Raw genomic sequence first — 19,905 nt, 5'->3', positions numbered from 1 at the left:
TTATCATTTCCTGTCTAGAGGTGTTAATAGCTTTATTTTTATTTAATGCTTTTACTAGGCTCTGAATCTCAACATCATTTGTGGGTTCCCTTAACCTTCCTTTACCTTGGTAAATAGTCCCTTCTTTCCATTCTCTTCAAAATCCCCACGAATAACACACCATTGTAAAGCAATTATACTCCAATAAAGATGTTTAAAAAACAAAAAATCCCCATGAATGTGCCTTCTATTTCCTGCAAGACTAAAAGAGTGGATGAACCCAAGGGTATTGAAAGTTGGCAAGTGTTTGTTCGCTAACTAGCCCTCATACATGATGGAAAGGAGAGGCCAAAGAAAGAGGCAGACCACTTCAGACTGGTAGGTGACAGTTTTAACAAGGAAGGGAACTTACATAAGAGGCTTGTCTTGGGCTGCCACAGTCTTAAAAGTGTATATAGAGGCCTTAGTTGGGTTCAGTCACATATACCGTCCAGATGGTCTCAACAACACATTGCTCTTTCAAGGCTACGTCTTTGAAACTGGCTCCTACTGTGGGAACAGTGGGCGGAATGTACATTCCAAGGATGGGAAGGAGATGAAGAGCTTCCAATTGCCAACGTCCAGCTCTCTGGAACAGGGTCAGCTGGTTGTCAAGTCCTTTTGATGACCTCCAACATGGAGGGGCTGCAATCTCCTCTGAGTTGGTTTGGTGGGAAATTCTCGCCAATCAGAATGATCTTTGTTAGAGGTGATCTATCTCCCTAATCATCTTCAGATGAACTCCAAGGAAGTAAGTCATTGAGCTCAGGCTGTATCTGGATGACACTAAACTCCACAATGCCAGCACAGTGGAAGCACCCAGAGTCAGAGGGGACTTGCCATTATAACCCAGATCTCAGCAGGGCTCCTCTAACTCCTTGAGACCTAGAAAAGTCTCTGCAATTTTAGCTATCATCAGACTTATGAGACTAAATATTGAAAAGAAACATCAAATTATTATTACCTGCTGATGGTACCTATGAAGTCCAAGAAAATTGACTAAAAAAATTTGTTAGAAATAGTTTTTCTGTAAGTTGGCTGGTTCCATAACGGTCATAAATCATATATTATTCTTGATTCCTCCTTCCTCCTAATACCCCATGACCTATCAAATACTAAGTCTTAGCAATTCTAGCTAACATTTCTAGAATCTCTCCACATGACTCCATTTTTGTTTTGAACTGCCCAGACTATCCAGGTTCCAGCAGCAAGCAAGGCCTCTCTGCAAGAGCAGCAATTCCCAGTGAGGCGCTGCAGTCGGCCAAGATGGTCAGAGAGGCTGTCTGGAGGTCAACAGCAGGACAAAAGCATCGGAGCTCCTGCCGGGCCAGCAGGGGGCAGTGAACAACTGATCAAGCAGACTGATGCATGGCCATTATGATGAAGCAGGAAACACTGGATGTGTGCATGAATGCATGTGTATGAGTGTCTGTGCTTAACTTTAGATCCCAGTGGGAACACATATGCTCTTCAAATGCCTATAACATACTTACATAAGTTGATCATATATTAGGCTACAAAGATCTCAATAAACTTCAAAAAATAGAAATCATACAGAATACAGCATTTTACCAAAATAAATAAAACTAAAAATCGATAACAGAAAACAAAGAAAAACAAAGGTCTTAAGCTCTTGGAAATAAATACAACTCATAAATGACCTGAGTTTTTAAAAATAACCTCTATCTTATGGCATAATTAGAAATGAGTCATTGACATCAAATGAAAACATTGCATGTAACCAATTACTCAATGTGGTAAGCTGAGAAAATTTGTAGCCTTAACACTAATTATTTTAAAATGAGAATGATTTACAAAATAAAATATTCAACCAAAAGGGCTAGAAAATACTAACAAAAATATAGCAAAAGAATAGAATAAACTAAAGCATATAAAGGCATGAATTAGGTGAATTACAGAAAAACAGTATACTTAAAGGGAAAAAAATCTACTTTGAAATGACCAATACATAATTGGCACCTCCTGGGCAACTCTGTCCAATGGAGAATTTTAAAGAAAAGAAAAGAAAAAAAAAAGAGGAACTTCCCTGGTGGTGCAGTGGATAAGGCTCCACACTCCGGATTCAGGAGGCCCAGGTTCGATGCCTGGTCAGGGAACTAGATCCCACATGCATGCCACAACTAAGAAGTCCGCACACTGCAACTAAGAGTCCGCATGCTGCAACTAAGAAGTCTGCATGCTGCAACGAAGATCCTGTGTGCCACAACTAAGACCCAGCACAGCCAAAATAAATAAAATAAATATTTTAAAAAAAGAAACCTCATATAGAGAAATATCTATTTTTAAAAAAAGAAAAAGAAAAGAAAAATGTAGAAAGAGCAGAAACCACAAACAAAATTAGAATGAGGAAAAGATATATAAATGGAGATAAAAATAATTCACTAGGTTCAATATGATACCATATGTACCATTTTGTAAAAATTTTTTAAGGGGTTTATTTTTTCATGTTGTTCTAGAGCAGTAGTTTCCAATCTTTTTCACATCATAGCATATTTAAAAAATGATCATGTTTATGACATAATGGTGTCAAAAATTTTACTTGTGCCAGGAGGCACTAGGAATCAAACTCTGGCCTTCCCAACACATCTGTAACCCATTTACGGTAGACTGGTTGGGAGCTGTGTTCTTGAAGTCCCAGTCAATGCAGTATGCAAAGGCAAGGGCCAGGGGAGACAATGAGGAAGGAAATGTTAAAAGGAGGAGACAGATGATCAGAATTATCAGTTTTTGTGGATATTATTATCTAATTAAGATGACGGAGGAAAAACAATGGGGAACACCCCCAGGTAAAACCATAAGCAGAAGAGTTAGGAGTGGTTCAGTGGAACTCTAAGTAGTTTGGAATCAGTGAGTGATTAATGATTATCAGAATGATTAACAAGGAATTTCCAAAAGTTGACCAGTCCCTTTTCCCCTGCTTACGCTGAGCAGTAGGCTACAATCTCAAGACTAAAGCAGAGAATGTGGACACTGGGAATAGAGACTTATGATAGTTTTCCACATAGATTAGAAAAACCAAGATGGATGTATTACACAAAAAAATCCCAAAAAATTTAAAAACCATTGACATACTCCATGTGGCAGCATGTTCTGCTCCTCCAAACAGTAAAAGGAAGCTCATCAGAAACTATATCCAGATAAATAAACAGCGATTTTCAATCCAAAGGTGAGATGACAATCAAGAACCACCAAACGTTAAGCAAAACCTATACTTTGAAAAAGAGGAGCCCAATTTCATAAATAGAAAAGAGAATACCTACAAAACGTATTACAAAACGATGTTAAAATTACTTCAATTAATATGACCACACATTTTACAAGATGATCCCTCCATTAAACATGAAATACTTTAGATTATGATCACTGAAAAAAATTAGTTGAACTTACAGATAAGAAATAGAATGGGCTGAATAAGAGAATAATCATAGTTGAAGAAGGGATTGGGGGGGGACTACAAAAGTAAATTGAGTCATTCTCCCCTAAAAGCAATACAGAGAGGGAATTCCCTAGCAGTCCAGTGGTTAGGACTCTGCGCTTCCATTCAAGGGGCATGGTTCGCTCCCTGGTTGGGGAATTAAGATTCTGCATGCTGCGGCCAAAAAATAAATAAATGAAGTAAAAAAGTAGAAGCAATACGGAGAAAAAAGAAAAAAAGGTTTGGAAAACGTAAGAGAAAAGTTGATATATGAAAGATACATGCAGAAACTCAGCCCCTATTTAAAAGGAGTTCCAAAAGGAGCAAAGAAAGGCAAAGAAAGAAAGTGGAAGAGAGGCAATAGTCCAAGATAACCTTAAGAAAATTTCACACAGCTGAAGGAACAAAATCTTCAAGTTCAAAAGTCCCACTGAATGATCAGTGTGGTGAATGTAATAGAAGCCTAAATCCAGATCTCATTGAAGGAGAAGGACATGGTACATGGAGATATTGATTATTTATACACATCAATCTAAAATAGAAGCTAAAATTTTTTAAAATTTAACTCATTCAAAAACTTAACTCATCGGGCTTCCCTGGTGGCGCAGTGGTTGAGAGTCCGCCTGCCGATGCAGGGGACACAGGTTCGTGCCCCGGTCCAGGAAGATCCCACATGCCGCGGAGCGGCTGGGCCCGTGAGCCATGACCACTGAGCCTGCGCGTCCGGAGCCTATGCTCCGCAACGGGAGAGGCCACAACAGTGAGAGGCCCGCGTACCGCAAAAAAAAAAAAAAACTTAACTCATCGATTGACATGTACACACTGCTATATTTAAAATAGATAACCAACAGGACCTACTGTATAGCCCAGGGAACTCTGCTCAATATTCTGTAATAACCTAAATGGGAAAAGAATTTGAAAAAGAAGAGATAGATGTATATGTATAACTGAATCACTTTGCTGTACACCTGAAACTAACAGAACACTGTTAATCAATTGTACTCCAATATAAAATAAAAATTTAAAAAAAAAACCTTAACTCATCAATTTACATTGGAATGTAAACTGCTACAACCATTTTGAAATACATTTTAGCATTATCTAGAAAAATTTTAAATATACATAATCTAACTGTACTGCCTTCGACATCACCTTACTCTGTTTCCATTCTAATTTGATTGCACTTCTTTCTTAATTCTGGAGATAATCATTAAGGACAGATAATTTTCCCCCAAGAAATGTTAATTCATTTCATGAAAGATATTTTAGAAGTTATCTTCAGCCCCCCTTCTACTCCCTTACTTCTCTTTACCAAGCCATCACTCACAGTCATGCCATTTGCATCCTAATAACTCCCCATCTGTCTATTCTCCCTGTCCCTCTGCCACCACCCTGGCCCAGCCCACCACACCCCTCATCTGGACAGCCTCAGTAATCAGCTAAAGGGAATCTCTGCATCCACATCATTTCGTTCTTATTCATTCTCTATGCCCCCAACTTTGCAAAGATGTTTTCAAAACACAAATCTGGTCATGTCTGCCCTCGGCTTAAAATTTTTCAATGGGGTGTACAAGAGACTTCAAGTGTAATTGAATTCATGTTATTTAAAACCATGATTCAGTTATAATGCTTTAATTTGGTAGTGGTTACATGAATATTCTTAACATTCTTCTTTATACTCTGCATGTGAAATATCTCTCACACAAGAAAAACAGCCAGAAAATGTTCGAAACAAACAAAACATCAAAATAAAATACAGCAAGAGAGCCTTTTCAATAGCTTCCTTAACACGGCATTAAGATTCTACATGCCGGATCCCTGCTCCCTCTCCAGTCATATACCACACACTGAACTTCTTTGTGTTCTTTGTCTGGGGTTTGCTTCTTGCTGCCAGAGTCCCTGTTGTTTCTGTCCATGACACTCTCTCCACCACCTACCCTCCACAAACTCCCTGGTTAATTCCTACTCAAACTTCAGATTTTAATGTAAATATCCCTTTCTTGAAGCTGCCTTTCTTGACTTCTCCAGCCTAGGTCAAGTTCATGTGTACATATATAAAATGTATGTACATTATACACATATAACTCATTTGCATTATATATTCCTTCAAACACATATCTTGACTTCTAATGATATGCTGATTTGTGTATTATTTGATTTAGGTCTTTTGCTATTTACCATAAGCCCCATGTGGGCAGGAACAATGTCTGTTTTGTCTCCCTATCTTAAGGTCTGGCATGGAGTGACCCCTCGGTAAACATTAGTTGAATGAATAAGTAAATGTCACATGATGAGTGTAGGCGAGGGTCAAAAAACTCGCACTTGGAGTTAAAGGGAAAGATGCCCTATTTCCACTTTTGCTGCTTAGCCTTGGACCATCAATGTGTGTTCGCCCTCCACAGCTAGGTGTCCTCGAGTAAAATGAAGGTCAGAGCCAAACCCAAGCTACAGGACTGCTAAGAATATTAACTGAGAGAGTGCCAAGCACTCGCACAGTGCCCAGCTCATAGTATGCACTCAAAGTATAATTTATTATATTTTTCTTCTTCTATTGTTGTGAAATTTTTCTACTGACATATTCTCCCTATCTGCTCATACTCTTTTGAATGTAATTTGATGATCTTTTAGGTGCTACTGAAACTGCTTTCCATTTCAGGTCATCTGAAAAGCATCTGAATGACAGGAAGAGGAGAGGTCAGCACCACCATTCTATCTGTCTGAGCTGCCACCCTCTGTAAGGCACTGGGTTTAGCTGGTACAGAACTGGATCCACAGGCTGCAGACCCAAGCAGGGAATCCTCCTGGGGGTGACAGGATGTGTCATTGAGCTGGAGGCCTCTATGCTCTACCCTTTGTTCATTCCTTTCACTTCTGTTGAGTTCTCAGCATTTTTTTTTTCAAGGAAAATATAGCTGTGTTCTGCTTATAGATTTGTTCTGTTTTGTTTTTACCTTACATCCATGTGCTTACATTAGACCAGTCTTAAACCTCAAAGTGTTAGCTAGGGAAAACCCTATTTTTTTTTTTGCGGTATGCAGGCCTCTCACTGGCCTCTCCCGCTGCGGAGCACAGGCTCCGGACGCGCAGGCTCAGCGGCCATGGCTCATGGGCCCAGCCGCTCCGCGGCACGTGGGATCTTCCCGGACCGGGGCACGAACCCGTGTCCCCTGCAACGGCAGGCGGACTCTCAACCACTGCGCCACCAGGGAAGCCCCAACCCTATCGCTTTTTAAGAGTTGAGACTGATCAAGTTGTCAGAAACTCATGATTGACTGAGATTGTCTGAAGGTGAGCCAACTTCTCCAAGTTTGATAACCTGTGTTACTCTTACTAAAGTCTGTGATGGCAAAAGGGGATCAGTAAAGGGGAACATTGGATTTAAAGGAGACTAATTACAGCTCACAACCCTGCTCTAGACCAACGTTTAACCCCAGGGAGGGGCTTAAAAGTGTGGCTTCATTAGAAACTCAGGAGTCATTTTAACCTAATTGCTCCCCCATCACTGCTTAAAACTGACACCTAAACCTTTAAGAATTAACTCATAGTCTCTGACTCCTGATACTGTTCACCCTTGATAAGTGCTCCCCAGAGGACCCGAACACTCTTACTAATTTCAATAAATGTTTTCACGATCTTGGCTGTGGAGTTAATGCTTAACAAGTTCCTGAGGAACCAATTTCCTGCCTGAGGAAACTTCCTTACCAAGTTCCCTAATTATTCCCAGGCAGTCATTGCCCTGTGAAATCCAGCCAGCCGGGGGAGGCTGTTAATATGCCACAGGTGGTGGCTACAGTTGAGTTACCAAGGAAACAGATGAACTGTACAGAGAGGCATGTTTGACATCAAGAGCCCAGGGACCTGTAAACACATGTATTTCTGCTGTCTCTTGTTTTCTTTTAGCAAGAGGGGGTTGGTGCCCAGTAAGTCAGCACATATATCCTCCTCTTAAAATCATGGAGAAACTGTCTACAGAATTCTCTAAACCACTATTCTCAAACTTTTTCAGCCTCAGGACCCCTCTGCACTCTGACAGTTTATAGAGAACCTCAGAGAGCTTTTGTTTATACATACAGATCATAGTAATTGATATTTACTATATTAGAAATTAAAACTGACATTTTAAAATATTTATTAATTTGTTTTAAAATGACAATAATAGCCCACTACATGTTAAGAGAAATAATATATTTTGATAGAAAATAATTATATTTTCAAAAACTATTTAGAAGAGTGGCACTTTTACATTTTTTCAAATTTCTTTAATGTCTGGTTTAATAGGATACAGCTGAATTCTCATACAATTCTGCAACTGAATTCTGCACTCAGTCTTATAAAATATAACGTATATATTACATATGAGATAATGCATCATGTAGCTTCTGGAAAACTCTACATTTCTGAGAGAAAGAGATAAAGGCAAATAATATCTTTTTTTTTTTTGCGGTACCCGGGCCTCTCACTGTTGTGGCCTCTCCCGTTGCGGAGCACAGGCTCCGGACGCGCAGGCTCAGTGGCCACGGCTCACGGGCCCAGCCGCTCCGCAGCATGTGGGATCCTCCCGGACCAGGGCACAAACCCGTGTCCCCTGCATCGGCAGGCGGACTCTCAACCACTGCGCCACCAGGGAAGCCCGCAGATAATATCTTAATGCTATTATGAAAATAATTTTTGACCTCACAGGACACCTAAGAAGATCTCAGGGTCTCCCTAAAGTCCACAAAGCAACTTTGAGAACCACTACTCTAAACAAAATCAGAGTAAAAAATGGTCATTGAATAGCTTTATATCTGAAACATAAAGCAAAACTAGAGACCAAGAGAAAAGTTGCAGTTATTAAGATGGAAGTGTCTGTGCCCTATTCTTGGTAGTTATTGCACTATTCTTGATATTCTTGACATTTAGGCCATCCTAACCTACAAGGAGCTCCAGCCTGATGCTGGGACATCCTTATAATGACACCTAAGATGGTCTGCCCCATTTCTGGATGATAATGAGAAAAGCAGAGAAATAGCCCATATAGAAACCCTAACACCAAAAACAGATTTGCTATAATTTTATTTTGAAACATGACTTAATATTCTGTAAATTGCCAAATATCATAAATCCATAGTGTTAACAAAGTCTACAATGTTAGGGGGAAAAAGCACATAATACTTGGAAACAGTAATAACAAAGGTTGAAAGAATTTTCATGGGCAATGAATGCCTGGTTTTCCCCTCTTAAGACCTAGTTGAGAAGTCAGATAAAGGGGGAACATGAACTCTCTAAGAATTGCCTTTTTTAGCTCCCCAAAGAAACTGTATCTTACACCCACACGACTCATGTTGATGGGATCATTTTGATCCCAGAAGAGCTGCACAATGACACATGATGATCTCGGGTGGTGTGTCTCTCCTGCAAGAACAGCCAGTGTTGATCTGAACGATCCTGCCCACAATCTCTGCTCATGACCTATTCCAAGCAGACAGTCCTATCAGATGTGGCCACCTCCAGGAGCGTCCTCCGGCCTGGGATGTACGGTGGAGACAACAGCTCAGTGCATGGCCACTGGAGAAATGCCTGGGGCACGTAAACCCGATCTGAGCGTATTTCTAAGTCCTGTCACATGAGACTCAGTAAAGCAAGCACAGGGGCAGAAAGCGTGAACTCTGAAGTCCAAGAAGCCTGTGTTCTAATCCCATCCAGCCACCAAATAATTTTGAATACTTGAACAGATTATTTAGTATCTCTCAGCTCTTCTATTAAATGGTATTATGAAGAATAAAATGGACTCATCCATGCAGGGAACTTAGCTGGGTATATAATAAGTGTCCAATAAATACTAGTTATTTTTAAAAAGTAAATTTGATTTTGTTTCTCCCCTATGTAACATCCTTCAGTGACTCCCCAATAACTTTCAAAATTGAATTCAAACTCCTTCCATTGGCTCATAAAGTCATTCACAGTCGGGCTTCACTTCCTGCCACTGCTCAAGTATTCTACAGAGCCATCACACAATTCTACTTCAGATAGAATTCTACTTAAAATACAGCATGCTTTTTAGACACTAGGTTTTCTCTAAATGTAGAGTCCTCTTTTTGGATTTTGCCATATAACTAACACTAGTCCTACAAACTATGATCATAATCACCTCCTCCAGGAAGCCTTCCCTGACTTACCCAGTACAAGTGTTAACCACAGTTGTAACACCGCACAATGTGGTAAAAGTTAATTTATCTGCTTCAGTATTTGATTGTAAGCCCCTAGAAATGAGTTACTGTACCTGATCTTTGTGCCTAACATCTAGCACAGCAGCTGGCACATGCTGGCTACCCAATAAGATTTTTAATTTATGAACAGATACTCAAATGAGATAACAGGCACAATCCATGAGTGTGTAACGTGTCGGGTATTGATGATGGTGATGATACGATGCTGGTGGTGGTGGTGGTGGTCAAGGTGGTGGTGGCGAAAGAAGAGCGCAAGATTGGGAAAGGAGGTGGGAAAAGAGGGGAAGGAGGAAGGATGAACCTCAGCCCTTCTGCTCCTAAGCCTAACAAAAAGATAGATACACCTACACCTACTAAAGACATGAAACTTGTCACTGCATTTACTATCTGCCCAAATCCACTGTGATGTGATTGATTCTATTACATTCTGTGAGTTCATTAGGGATGATTTGATGAACCATGAACAAGCTTAGCTCCCTGGACCTTCAGGGGTGAGATTATAGCAATTACATGCTTGAGTCACTAGATGACAGTGAGAAGTTAGTCCATCTTTTGGCATAATTAACCCAATTTCTACTGGAGCTTTCATTCATTTAGTGCCTGGAGGCTGCTTCCTAGATCCACCTCCTCTGTCCCAGGTACCCTGTCCCCCAACCTCCTAATATGAATTCCTTGGTCCCTGGAATCCCTGTAACTTCACTCTTTCTCTGTTACCCATGTTATTACTTTATCCATTTGTGTCTATCTCTTCCTCAAATAGAAACGCATCAACACAAAGCCTGAGCCACATTGGTTCAGTATATCTCCTTCTCTTTTGGATTCTTTCCATGGAACTCGATTCTGCAGTCTCTCCATTTTAAGACCCTCCCTGATTCATGAATTCCTCTCTATCTGGTGCCCTGTAGCTGTTTCCCTAATTCAGACCTCCATTCTGAGCCTGACCTATATATCCCTATAAGCTATCTACTTGACTTTGATTTCACACAGGCATCTCAAACTTTACTCATCCAAAGCTGGATTTCACCCCAAAAAGTCTTCTCTTCCAGTGTTCCACATCTCAAAAAAACAGAACCCTCATCCACTCTGCTCCAACCAGAAATATGAGTTCATCCTTGACACCTCTTTCTGTTCTACCCCTCCGCCCCCCACATGCAATCCATTACCAAGTCCTGCAATTTGACTTCTGAAATATGGGTACAATCCTTCACACTGCTCCATTCCCACTGCCACTGTCCTAGCCCAAGCCACATCACTCTCGCCTGTGCTATAGCAATTGCCTCTTCCTTGCCTATTTCCACTCTTGATAACTTCCCATCAATTATCTACTTAGCAGCCAGAAAGACATTTTAAAGTGCAAGTTTGTTTAATAGAGTCGGGAGGAAGACATTTTCCTCTACCCTTCTAAACTCTTCTGGCTGGTCTAAGAATTCAATTGACATGATTAACAGGAGAAAATCAGACAAAAATTTAATAACATATATACATGGGAGAGACCCAAGGAGAACTGAGCAACTCATCAAAATGGCCAAAGCCCTCCTCTTAAATACCATCCTCAGCTAAAGACAAAAAAGGATGTTAAGCGTGGGGAGAGTCAGTTATGAGAGCTTACCAGGAAAAGCACAGTAAACAAGGGTAGGGTTGCGTTGTTATGCAGATTCAAATCCTTGCCTGGTCTATTATAAGAGTTTCTAGAGATTCGGTCATCCTCTTCTTCCAGGTACAGCCAGGAAAGCACCCTAACAGATGGAGATTTCCCTTACAAATGTTTCTTACAAAAGGGTAATTCCTTCTGGGTTTTCAGCTTTTCCCCTATCTGCGGTTTCTTAGAAAATAAACAGCTTAAAATAATTAATATGCCAAAGAGACATATTTTGCGGTGACAAACTCTGTTTCCCTACAATAGTTGTCTCTCTCATTACACTATCTTGTTATCTTTGTGTTCCCAGCACCTGGCACAGTGCCTGGTACATAGAAGTCATTCAACAACTGTTGGTGAATAAATATTAATGGCTTTCTTTCCCTTTCTCAAACTGGTCATTCTCCCTCCCACCAGTATCTTTGTATAAGCTTCCCACACTCAAAATTGGCCCTATACAAATAAGATAGCACTCATCCTTCCATTCTTAATTCAAATATCACATCATCAATGCAACTATAATGAAACACTAGAAGTTGACATTGGCTCCAGGATGGGAGCAAAGGGCAGAATCAAAAGGTGTCTTGAGGATACTGCTGATGGGTTTGAAGGGTTTTAGGGAGATTGTTCAGGTAGGACTTAACAATTAAAGAGAAAAGCCACAGGCCTAAAATGGCACCAGTTTAGCTAAAGCCCATGAAAACAAACCTAGATTTAATACCTAACTTAATTGCAGCTTTTGACTTTTGCCAGAAATGCAATCTTAATCAGCCAGCTTGGATTTTCTGGTCAGAACCTATGAGATGTAAACACAAAAAGAACAAAGAGTGTCACTCCTCATCCAGTTATATAAAGGGTTGTTTGCTGCAACTTTGCAACTGACCGTGCACCCTGAGGGGAATTCTGGATGGAAAGAACAGGATGAGATATCCCGTGCTTTGGATAAATGGGCCCCTAGATAGTTAAGACCTGTACCTCAGGAGGAATTTCAATGACCCCAGATTCTTGCATCTTCCCATACACAGAAAAGCACTAAAATCACTAACTGGAGATATTCGTTCTTTGTGATTAGCAGTAATCTTTTACCCAGATGTATGTTTGACTGTATGTTTTTCCTAGTCAAACAGTCATACATATACTGGCTTCTCTCCTACCTCTTTGGAGCAGTTGACTCAGAGCTACTGAGTGCCTCTGGGCTAGAGTCCTCAGTAAGACCCTGAATAAAACTTAAATTCACAGCTCTCATGCTGTGCATTTTTCTTTAAGTCCACAGAGGTTATCTGTCATATGGGCCTTCTATATCCCAACCTCCTGCCAAGGAAAAAGAGGCAATGTGCATTGCTATTCCCTTCCTCCAAAAACAAAGATGTCCTGGCCTAAAAATAATCCTTTCTTTTCTTTTGCTAATAGCTCCCTTGCCCCACTCTTTTTCCTATAAAAACTATCCTTTTTGTACAACCCCTCGGAGTGCCCTTCTAGTTGCTAGATGGGATGCTACCCCATTCATGAACGGATGGATAAAAACAGTTCTTCAAATTTACTCAAGTGAAGTTTTATTTTTTAACAAAGTTAACACAAGTTCGTGTGCCTGACGCACAGTGAGCCCAAAGAAACTGAAATGTCAGAGTTTGGAGCAGAGAAAGGTTTACTGCAAGGCCATGCAAGGAGATGAGGTGGCTCATGCCCTAAAAAGCCCCCAAAGCCCCCAGAGGGTTTCAGCAAAGCACCTTTAAAAAGCCAGGCGAGGGAGGGGAGTCGTGGGGTATGTGATCAGCTTGTGCACAATTCTCTAACTGGCTGATGGTGAGGTAGCAGAGTGGTGTCACAGAGGTTAACATTATCAGTCCTTAGGCTCCAGGAGACCTGGGGCTATGTGCTCATGGTCATCAAGTAGTTAACATCTTCCATTTGTTGGAGAGGGGAGTTTTATACATCTGCAAAACAACTCAGGAAATGTGCATCAAATACTATTATCTAGGTACTTCAGAGAGGAGCTAAAGCAGAGGATATGGGGGAAGGCTTGTCCCGAGAAGGCCCCCATGGGGTCCTGCTCAGTTACAACAAGACAGTGAGGAAAATGATATTGGACACTGGATAAAAGGGCACCCAAATGATGTACTGGCAGAATAGTTAACAAAACTGTAATTTGGAACCATGTAGAAAATAGAAAATATACCAATAAAGTAGCAAATCTAAGGAGAGTTCCAGGCAGAATATCAGAAGTGCTAACTTGTTTCTTTCAGCTGCATATATTAAAATACTAGGAGAGAAAAATGGACTAAAGGACAAACTACTAACTTTTTCAGCAGAATTTAAAGAAAACAGAAAGGAGCCAGGACTTGCTAGATTCAAAAATAAAACTGTTTCTCACTTCTAGTCTCAAACAAAAAACAATTTTCAGAGAAAGAAATGGCTTTAGGGCAAAGATCAAATCTGGGGAGTGGTGGTAAAACCCTTTGTTAAAACCTCAGAAGGATTTAAAAAGAGCTCAGTTGGGAGTTTCCTGGAGGTCCTGGCGCTTTCACTGCTGCAGCCCGGCCCCGGGTTCAATCTGGGGTCAGGATCACAAGCGGTGCGACACAGCAAATCAATCAACCAATCAATAAAAAGTAAATTAATAATAAATAAATAAAAGAGCTCTGTCCCTGCTTGATCAACAGAACGCTGTGGAACTGAAGCTGTACCAGCTCATGGCCTCAGGGCTTGAGTGACTGGGCCTTCCAGACTGTTCACCTACTGTGGTGTCTCAGTTTTGAGAAGAGGGGTTGGAACAGTCTTGGGGAATCAACTGTTTGTTCATGCTCCCTATTGAAGACTTAGTAGGTCTTTGGGAAATTACTGAACTGAACAATCAAGTTATTTGCCTGGGGCCCTGTCAGTCAAGAGTCTCCGGGAATAGTAAAGTTATGCTAATGAAGACAGTGAAATGGTAAAACCGGGTACAGGTATACTGTAAGCTGCCTGGTGGGGTGGTAGTTTCAGTTCTTTCAGTTTTCATTCTATATGAAATTAATATTTAAAGAGCTGTCAAAGTAAGAATTGTACTGGACAAAGTTAAACAGGCAAAAGAGACTTTATTCAAGATTATTGCAACAGGGGAGATAGACTGACTCAACCTCTGCTGAAACAAAGAGCTGGAGAGATTTTAAAAGCTGGAAGGAGGAAAACCATAAGCTACTTGTGCTTGCTAAATGGCTACCCAAAGGAAAAATAAACTTTCTCGTATCTTCATGACAGGGGTAGTTTCAAAGGAGGAAGAGAAAGAATGTGTGCTTACAAGTTTTCTAAAGCGCTCTGAGAAAAGGAAGGTCAGAGTCTATGGGCAGGAAAAAAGCCTGTCTAAAGTTTACTCAAGCTGAGGGGGACTGTGAAGGCCATCTTGGTTAGAGAATTCATGTCATTTAAAAGTCTAGCTCATAGAAATAGAGAGCAGAATGGTGGTTGCCAGGGGCTGGCTGGGGCGGGGTAAGGGGGACGTTGTGGGGAGATGGGGAGATTTTGGTGGAAGGGTACAAACTTTCAGTTACAAAGTGAATAATGTACCACATGGTAACTACAGTCGACAATAATGTATCGTATACTTGAAATTTGCTAAGAGAGTAGATCTCAGGTGTTCTCAAACCCCCCAAAAAGGTAACTATGTGAGGTAATGGATGTGTTAATTAACTTGATTGTGGTAATCATTTCACAATGTATATGTGTGTCAAATCATCATTTTGTACACTATAAATACATACAATTTTATTTGTCAACTATATCTCAATAAAACTGGGAAAAAGACTAAAATACAGGCATTTTAAAAAGAAAAATTGTTTTATATAATCAATAAATGAACAAAAGAATGATTAAAAGGAAACTGTATTTAGTTTCATTTGATTGCTTGTTTGTTTTAGATAAGCCTTACTTAATTGGTCCTTTTAAGAGCTATGAGAAAGAAATTTCAGGATATCAAGGGATGAGATTCAATCAGTTTTTTGCTGATGCTCCTTTGATGTCTAACTGAGAACATTATTATACAGCATTCAGATATTTTCCACAAGGTTTCAGCAATCTGCTAATGTAATTTCTTTGTTTTGTTTTGATTTTTTTGAAAGTTGAATCAGATTTGCACTCCACTACCATTTTTGGCAAGGGTAGGTATGAATATAAAGAAAAAAGTTTTTTTCCATCAAAAGGAATGTTTCATAAAGAGAAAATGCTCCAACCTCTTTTTTATCTCACCCAAAGCATAAATGAATGGTGGTGCTCCTTTGATGTAGGTTCAATGAGTCAGATACTTTCTATTGCCTACTAGCAATATTAAAATAAGAAGCAAGAATGAAGTATTATATTTGTCACAGTGTCTATTCTTTCTGGGAAAGATACACACAGATTGAAACGATTCATGGATAATAGAAAATAGGCACAATTTATCATATTTATGTTCTACAAGAAAAAAATTCATATATTGTTTGACAAATGTTGAGGGCATTTTTGTACTATAACAGAAATTTGACCAGATTTCCAAAACAATGGTTTATAAGTGTAAAAGCAGTATGATAAATGACCCTCAAAAATAGTAACACAATGGACGAATATATTCTAAAATAACCAGATGAAATCCAGCTGTGGATTATAATGTCTTTAGGTCCTTGAATAGAACCAGTGTGGTCCTCTCAATAAATCGCTGTTCTTTTCAACTTACACATGGACATATTTTCACTCAAAAAATAAAAAGCTCATCTATTTGTTGGCTTTCTGGAGCTCAAACCAGTCAGTGGGGCAGAGTCGGTTTTCAAAATCAATCTGAAATTGTTAACATCATTTTTTAAAGTAATTTTGGTATTATTGATGAAAGTTGGCAAACTCACAGTTTATTTGATCCATCAAAACCCTGCTGTGGAACCTATTCTGTAAAGTAAAGCAACAATGTTTCTGAATGTAAAAAACTAGTTTCTTTATTTAGCTTTCTCTAAAGAGACAAAAAGTTAACACATACCCATATGGCCACCAATAAACAATTTTTTGAAGAAACTGTGTTATACCTAATATTAAGGAATATTATGCATCTATGAAAAAAGAATAAAAACATTAATATATAAAGATGCCCTAATATATTATCAGATTTGTAGAACTCAAAAAATCAAACATATTCGTACCAAGAAATGCAAACTGTTTCTACCATTTATTAAATTTAAATAAAGTTCAGTCCAGCATTGACCAAATATCACATAGCTTCTCAGCATAGTCAGAATGCATATAAATCTACTTTTCTTAGCCATAATTTCATCAAAGCTCTTTTCAGCTCACTGTTTCTCAAACTGTAGATCAGTGGATTCAGCAGAGGCGTTAAGAAGTGAGTAAGACAAGGACATCAGCTTCTTGGTTTCTGGGGAGTAGCCAGATGTGGGTTGTAAGTAAGTCATACTGGCTGTGCCACAGAAGAGGGTAACAGACATGAGATGGGAGGCACAGGTGGAAAAGGCCTTTTGCCTCCCAGTGGTTGATGACATCTTCAGGATGGCAAAGAGGATTCGAATGTAAGACAGGAGTATCAACAAGAAAGGAAGCATAACAATCAAAACGGCGCCAGTGAATGCATAGATCTCAAATAAAAGGATGTCTGCACATGCAAGCTCTAGCCTTGGGGGAGTCTCACAGAAGAGATGATTAATTTCATTGGGGCCACAGAAGGGAAAACTAAAAACCCATGAGGTCTGCACAGTAGCCACCATGATCCCTGAGACCCATGAGAATATAACTAATTTCACGAAAACCCTTTTGTTCATAATCATTGGGTAGCTCAGAGGACGGCAGATTGCAGCAAATTGGTCATAAACCATTGCCCCCAGGAGAAAACATTCGGTCCCACCAAAAAGAAGAATGAAATACGTCTGTGCAAAACAGCCTGCAAAGGTGATCATACTTTTTTTTCATTGGAGAGGGCCACCAGCATTTCAGGCATAATGACTGCACTGAAACTCACATGCACCACAGACAAGTTCAGGAGAAACAAATACATGGGAACGTATAAGCTCTGTTCCAGGGAAATGATGACTATAATGATGGCATTTCCCATCAGAGTCACCAGGTAATCAACCAAGAAAACCCCAAAGAGCTGCCCTTGGAGTTCAGGAAAATTAGAAAAGCCCGAGAGGATGAATTCAACCACAGAGCTTTGGTTTTGCCTTTTCATTTCAGTAGTGGAGTGTATATTGTTTTCATGGACCATGTATGTAAATTATAAAGTAACAATCCAATAGCTGAGAGTTCAAGTCTGATATTCTTGACAGAAGATATAATGATGAGTTCATTTTGACAAATCAACCTGAAAATTTTGAGAATGGCCAGTTACTGGAATAGTGAATCTTTCAAACACAAATAAAGAAGTGAAGAATTTTGGCTCAGAAATCTTGTTTCAAAAGTACAAAATAACAGCAGGTGTTCTCTGGCAACTTTTTTGCCAGGTGGAAAATTAATCCTTTCCTTAAAACACAAACAGACATTATATTACTTAGAATCTATTGTCTATTACATTGACGTATGCATCTCTGTTCTTTTCAGTTGTATGTTTATATATGAATTTTCAAATAAAGTGTTTCAAATAAGCAAAAAATATCCAGAAAAAATTACAACTAATAATTCAAAACTAAAACAAATGTGGTGAGTATTTACGATAAATGTTAAGGTTCAAAATGCATTTATAATACTTTGTTTAGAATGAAATATATGAATAATACACCCCAACAAATACAGAAACACTAAAAAGGGGTTGAATTTAAATGCACTTATCTCAGATGAACATAAGTAAATTGCTTTAAGCACACTGGTTTCTGGTCAGAGTGGATTTGCCTAATTATACTGAAATTTGCCTGAATGGGAAAGTTCAGAGGTCAGTTCTCCATGGACTATCCTTGTGACCATAAAGTAGCTACCAAGGCTATAACCATGCCACTTCTATCTTTCTGATCCTGTGGTTTAACTCTCTCTCTTCCCCCTACACCAGCATTCTTTGAGTCCCACATCTCCCTGTTTTATTTTTTGCCATAACTCATCACCAACTGAAATAACACATATTTATTTGAGTTTTATGCTTATTATTTAACCCCCCCTTCTGGAATGTACGCTCCAGGAGGACAGAAACTTTGTTCAGGTGTGCATTGTATTCTCAGAGCCTAGAGTAGATACTAACTTATATAATAGATGCTACACCAATATTTATTGAAGAGATGGAATAATAAATACTAAAATTAGGAAAACCCAGAATCTGCCCTTAAGGAATACAGTGTCTGAAGGAAAAATAAATCAAATTCAAAGAAATAGAGAGCCCCAGAATTAATCCATGGCTTCTGTAGAAGTTTGAGGCCCCCTGTGGGATTGGAAATACCACTAGACTGGCAGATTGAGCTTTAGTCCTGACTTTGCTACTACCTCCAAGGTGAGTCTCTGCTTCTCTCTGCACTCAGGTTCCCCGGTGTGGTTGGGGGCAGGAAAATAACCCAGGACATCTCTTCTGGCTCTGACATGCGTGTTTCTCTGATTTATTCAGGGAAAACTGCTGGCTGCAAGGCTTCCCCTCCATTCATATGACAGCCAGGCTGAAGGAAAGCTGGAACAGGGGTGGGTGGGCAGCACGTAGAAGGCACACGTGCTGCCTGAGTCCTAGGGGCCAGTCAGCCCCAAGCAGAGCTGACCATCTTCCTACCAGTTCAGCTGCTCTTCCTGAGCCCCTCTCTGGGCAGAGCACCTCACTCCTCCCCTGATCTCCCCTCCAGTCACCCAAACCAATTCTCCCCTGTCCCCAGCATCCTACTCACTGTTGGACACTTGGATCTTTAAAATCTGGAGTCCCTCTGGGCTCAGCAAGTTCATCACCACTGACACTGCTCCAGCTCACTGCCTCTTTTCCTCCCCCTTCAAACTCCCCCCATTGTTAAATGTTTTCCTATCTGGCTTCTCCAGGTTTTGTAACTTCTCCTCCAACCTATCCCTCATACCTCAACCAAAATAAGATCATCCTCCCTCCCCGAACTTTCAGAGTCTCCTTTTATCAGTAAAATAAAACACCCACTTCTCAGGCTGCCATTTAAGGGAAACCAGAGTCAGAGTAAATATTCTAGAAATTTAAAGAGGGAAATATTACTTCTGAATGGAGTGCGAGAGTGAACAACCATAAGCGCAGGATGTCATGGTTAGAAGGGCCATTAAGTGGAAGGGGGAAGGCTGGCTTGCTGAAATCAAAAGTATTCCATGACATCTTAGTACTCGACTTGGCCTTTGGAGGGTGCTTTGAAAACTAGCAGAATTTCACTGTAGTTACATGAGGAAGCCAGGAGGACAGAAGGACAAGCAAGTGGAAGACAATGTAATGTGGTCTTGAGCTCAGATCATTAGGACAATAGCAGAGAATAAAAAGGTAAGTCGATTTACTGAATTTGGCCATAGCAATATATTAAAATCAAATGTCTATGTTAACTTTTTTTTTTTTTTTTTTTTGCGGTACGCGGGCCTCTCACTGTTGTGGTCTCTCCCGTTGCGGAGCACAGGCTCCGGACGCGCAGGCTCAGCGGCCATGGCTCACGGGCCCAGCCACTCCGCAGCATGTGGGATCCTCCCGGACCGGGGCA

General features: G+C 40.1%; 2 protein-coding genes across 9 annotated transcripts in view; both read right to left on the bottom strand.

The window, feature by feature from the left end:
* The window catches only part of OVCH2 (ovochymase 2), a 200,445-nt gene that overhangs the window by 172,484 nt on the left and 8,056 nt on the right, over window positions 1-19,905 (bottom strand). The window lies entirely within an intron of this gene.
* Window positions 16,527-17,537, bottom strand: LOC307191014 (olfactory receptor 10A3-like; the record flags this gene model as incomplete). Its single annotated transcript, XM_079930588.1, is given in 3 exon segments — window positions 16,527-16,631; window positions 16,633-17,208; window positions 17,211-17,537. Coding segments are annotated over 3 exon segments (981 nt in total). The 5' UTR covers window positions 17,511-17,537.

This window comes from Stenella coeruleoalba, assembly GCF_951394435.1.
Source record: "Stenella coeruleoalba genome assembly, chromosome: 8".
NCBI classification, from domain to species: domain Eukaryota; kingdom Metazoa; phylum Chordata; class Mammalia; order Artiodactyla; family Delphinidae; genus Stenella; species Stenella coeruleoalba.
Note: the sequence above shows the minus strand (reverse complement) of the source record. Positions and strands in the feature narration are given on the sequence as shown.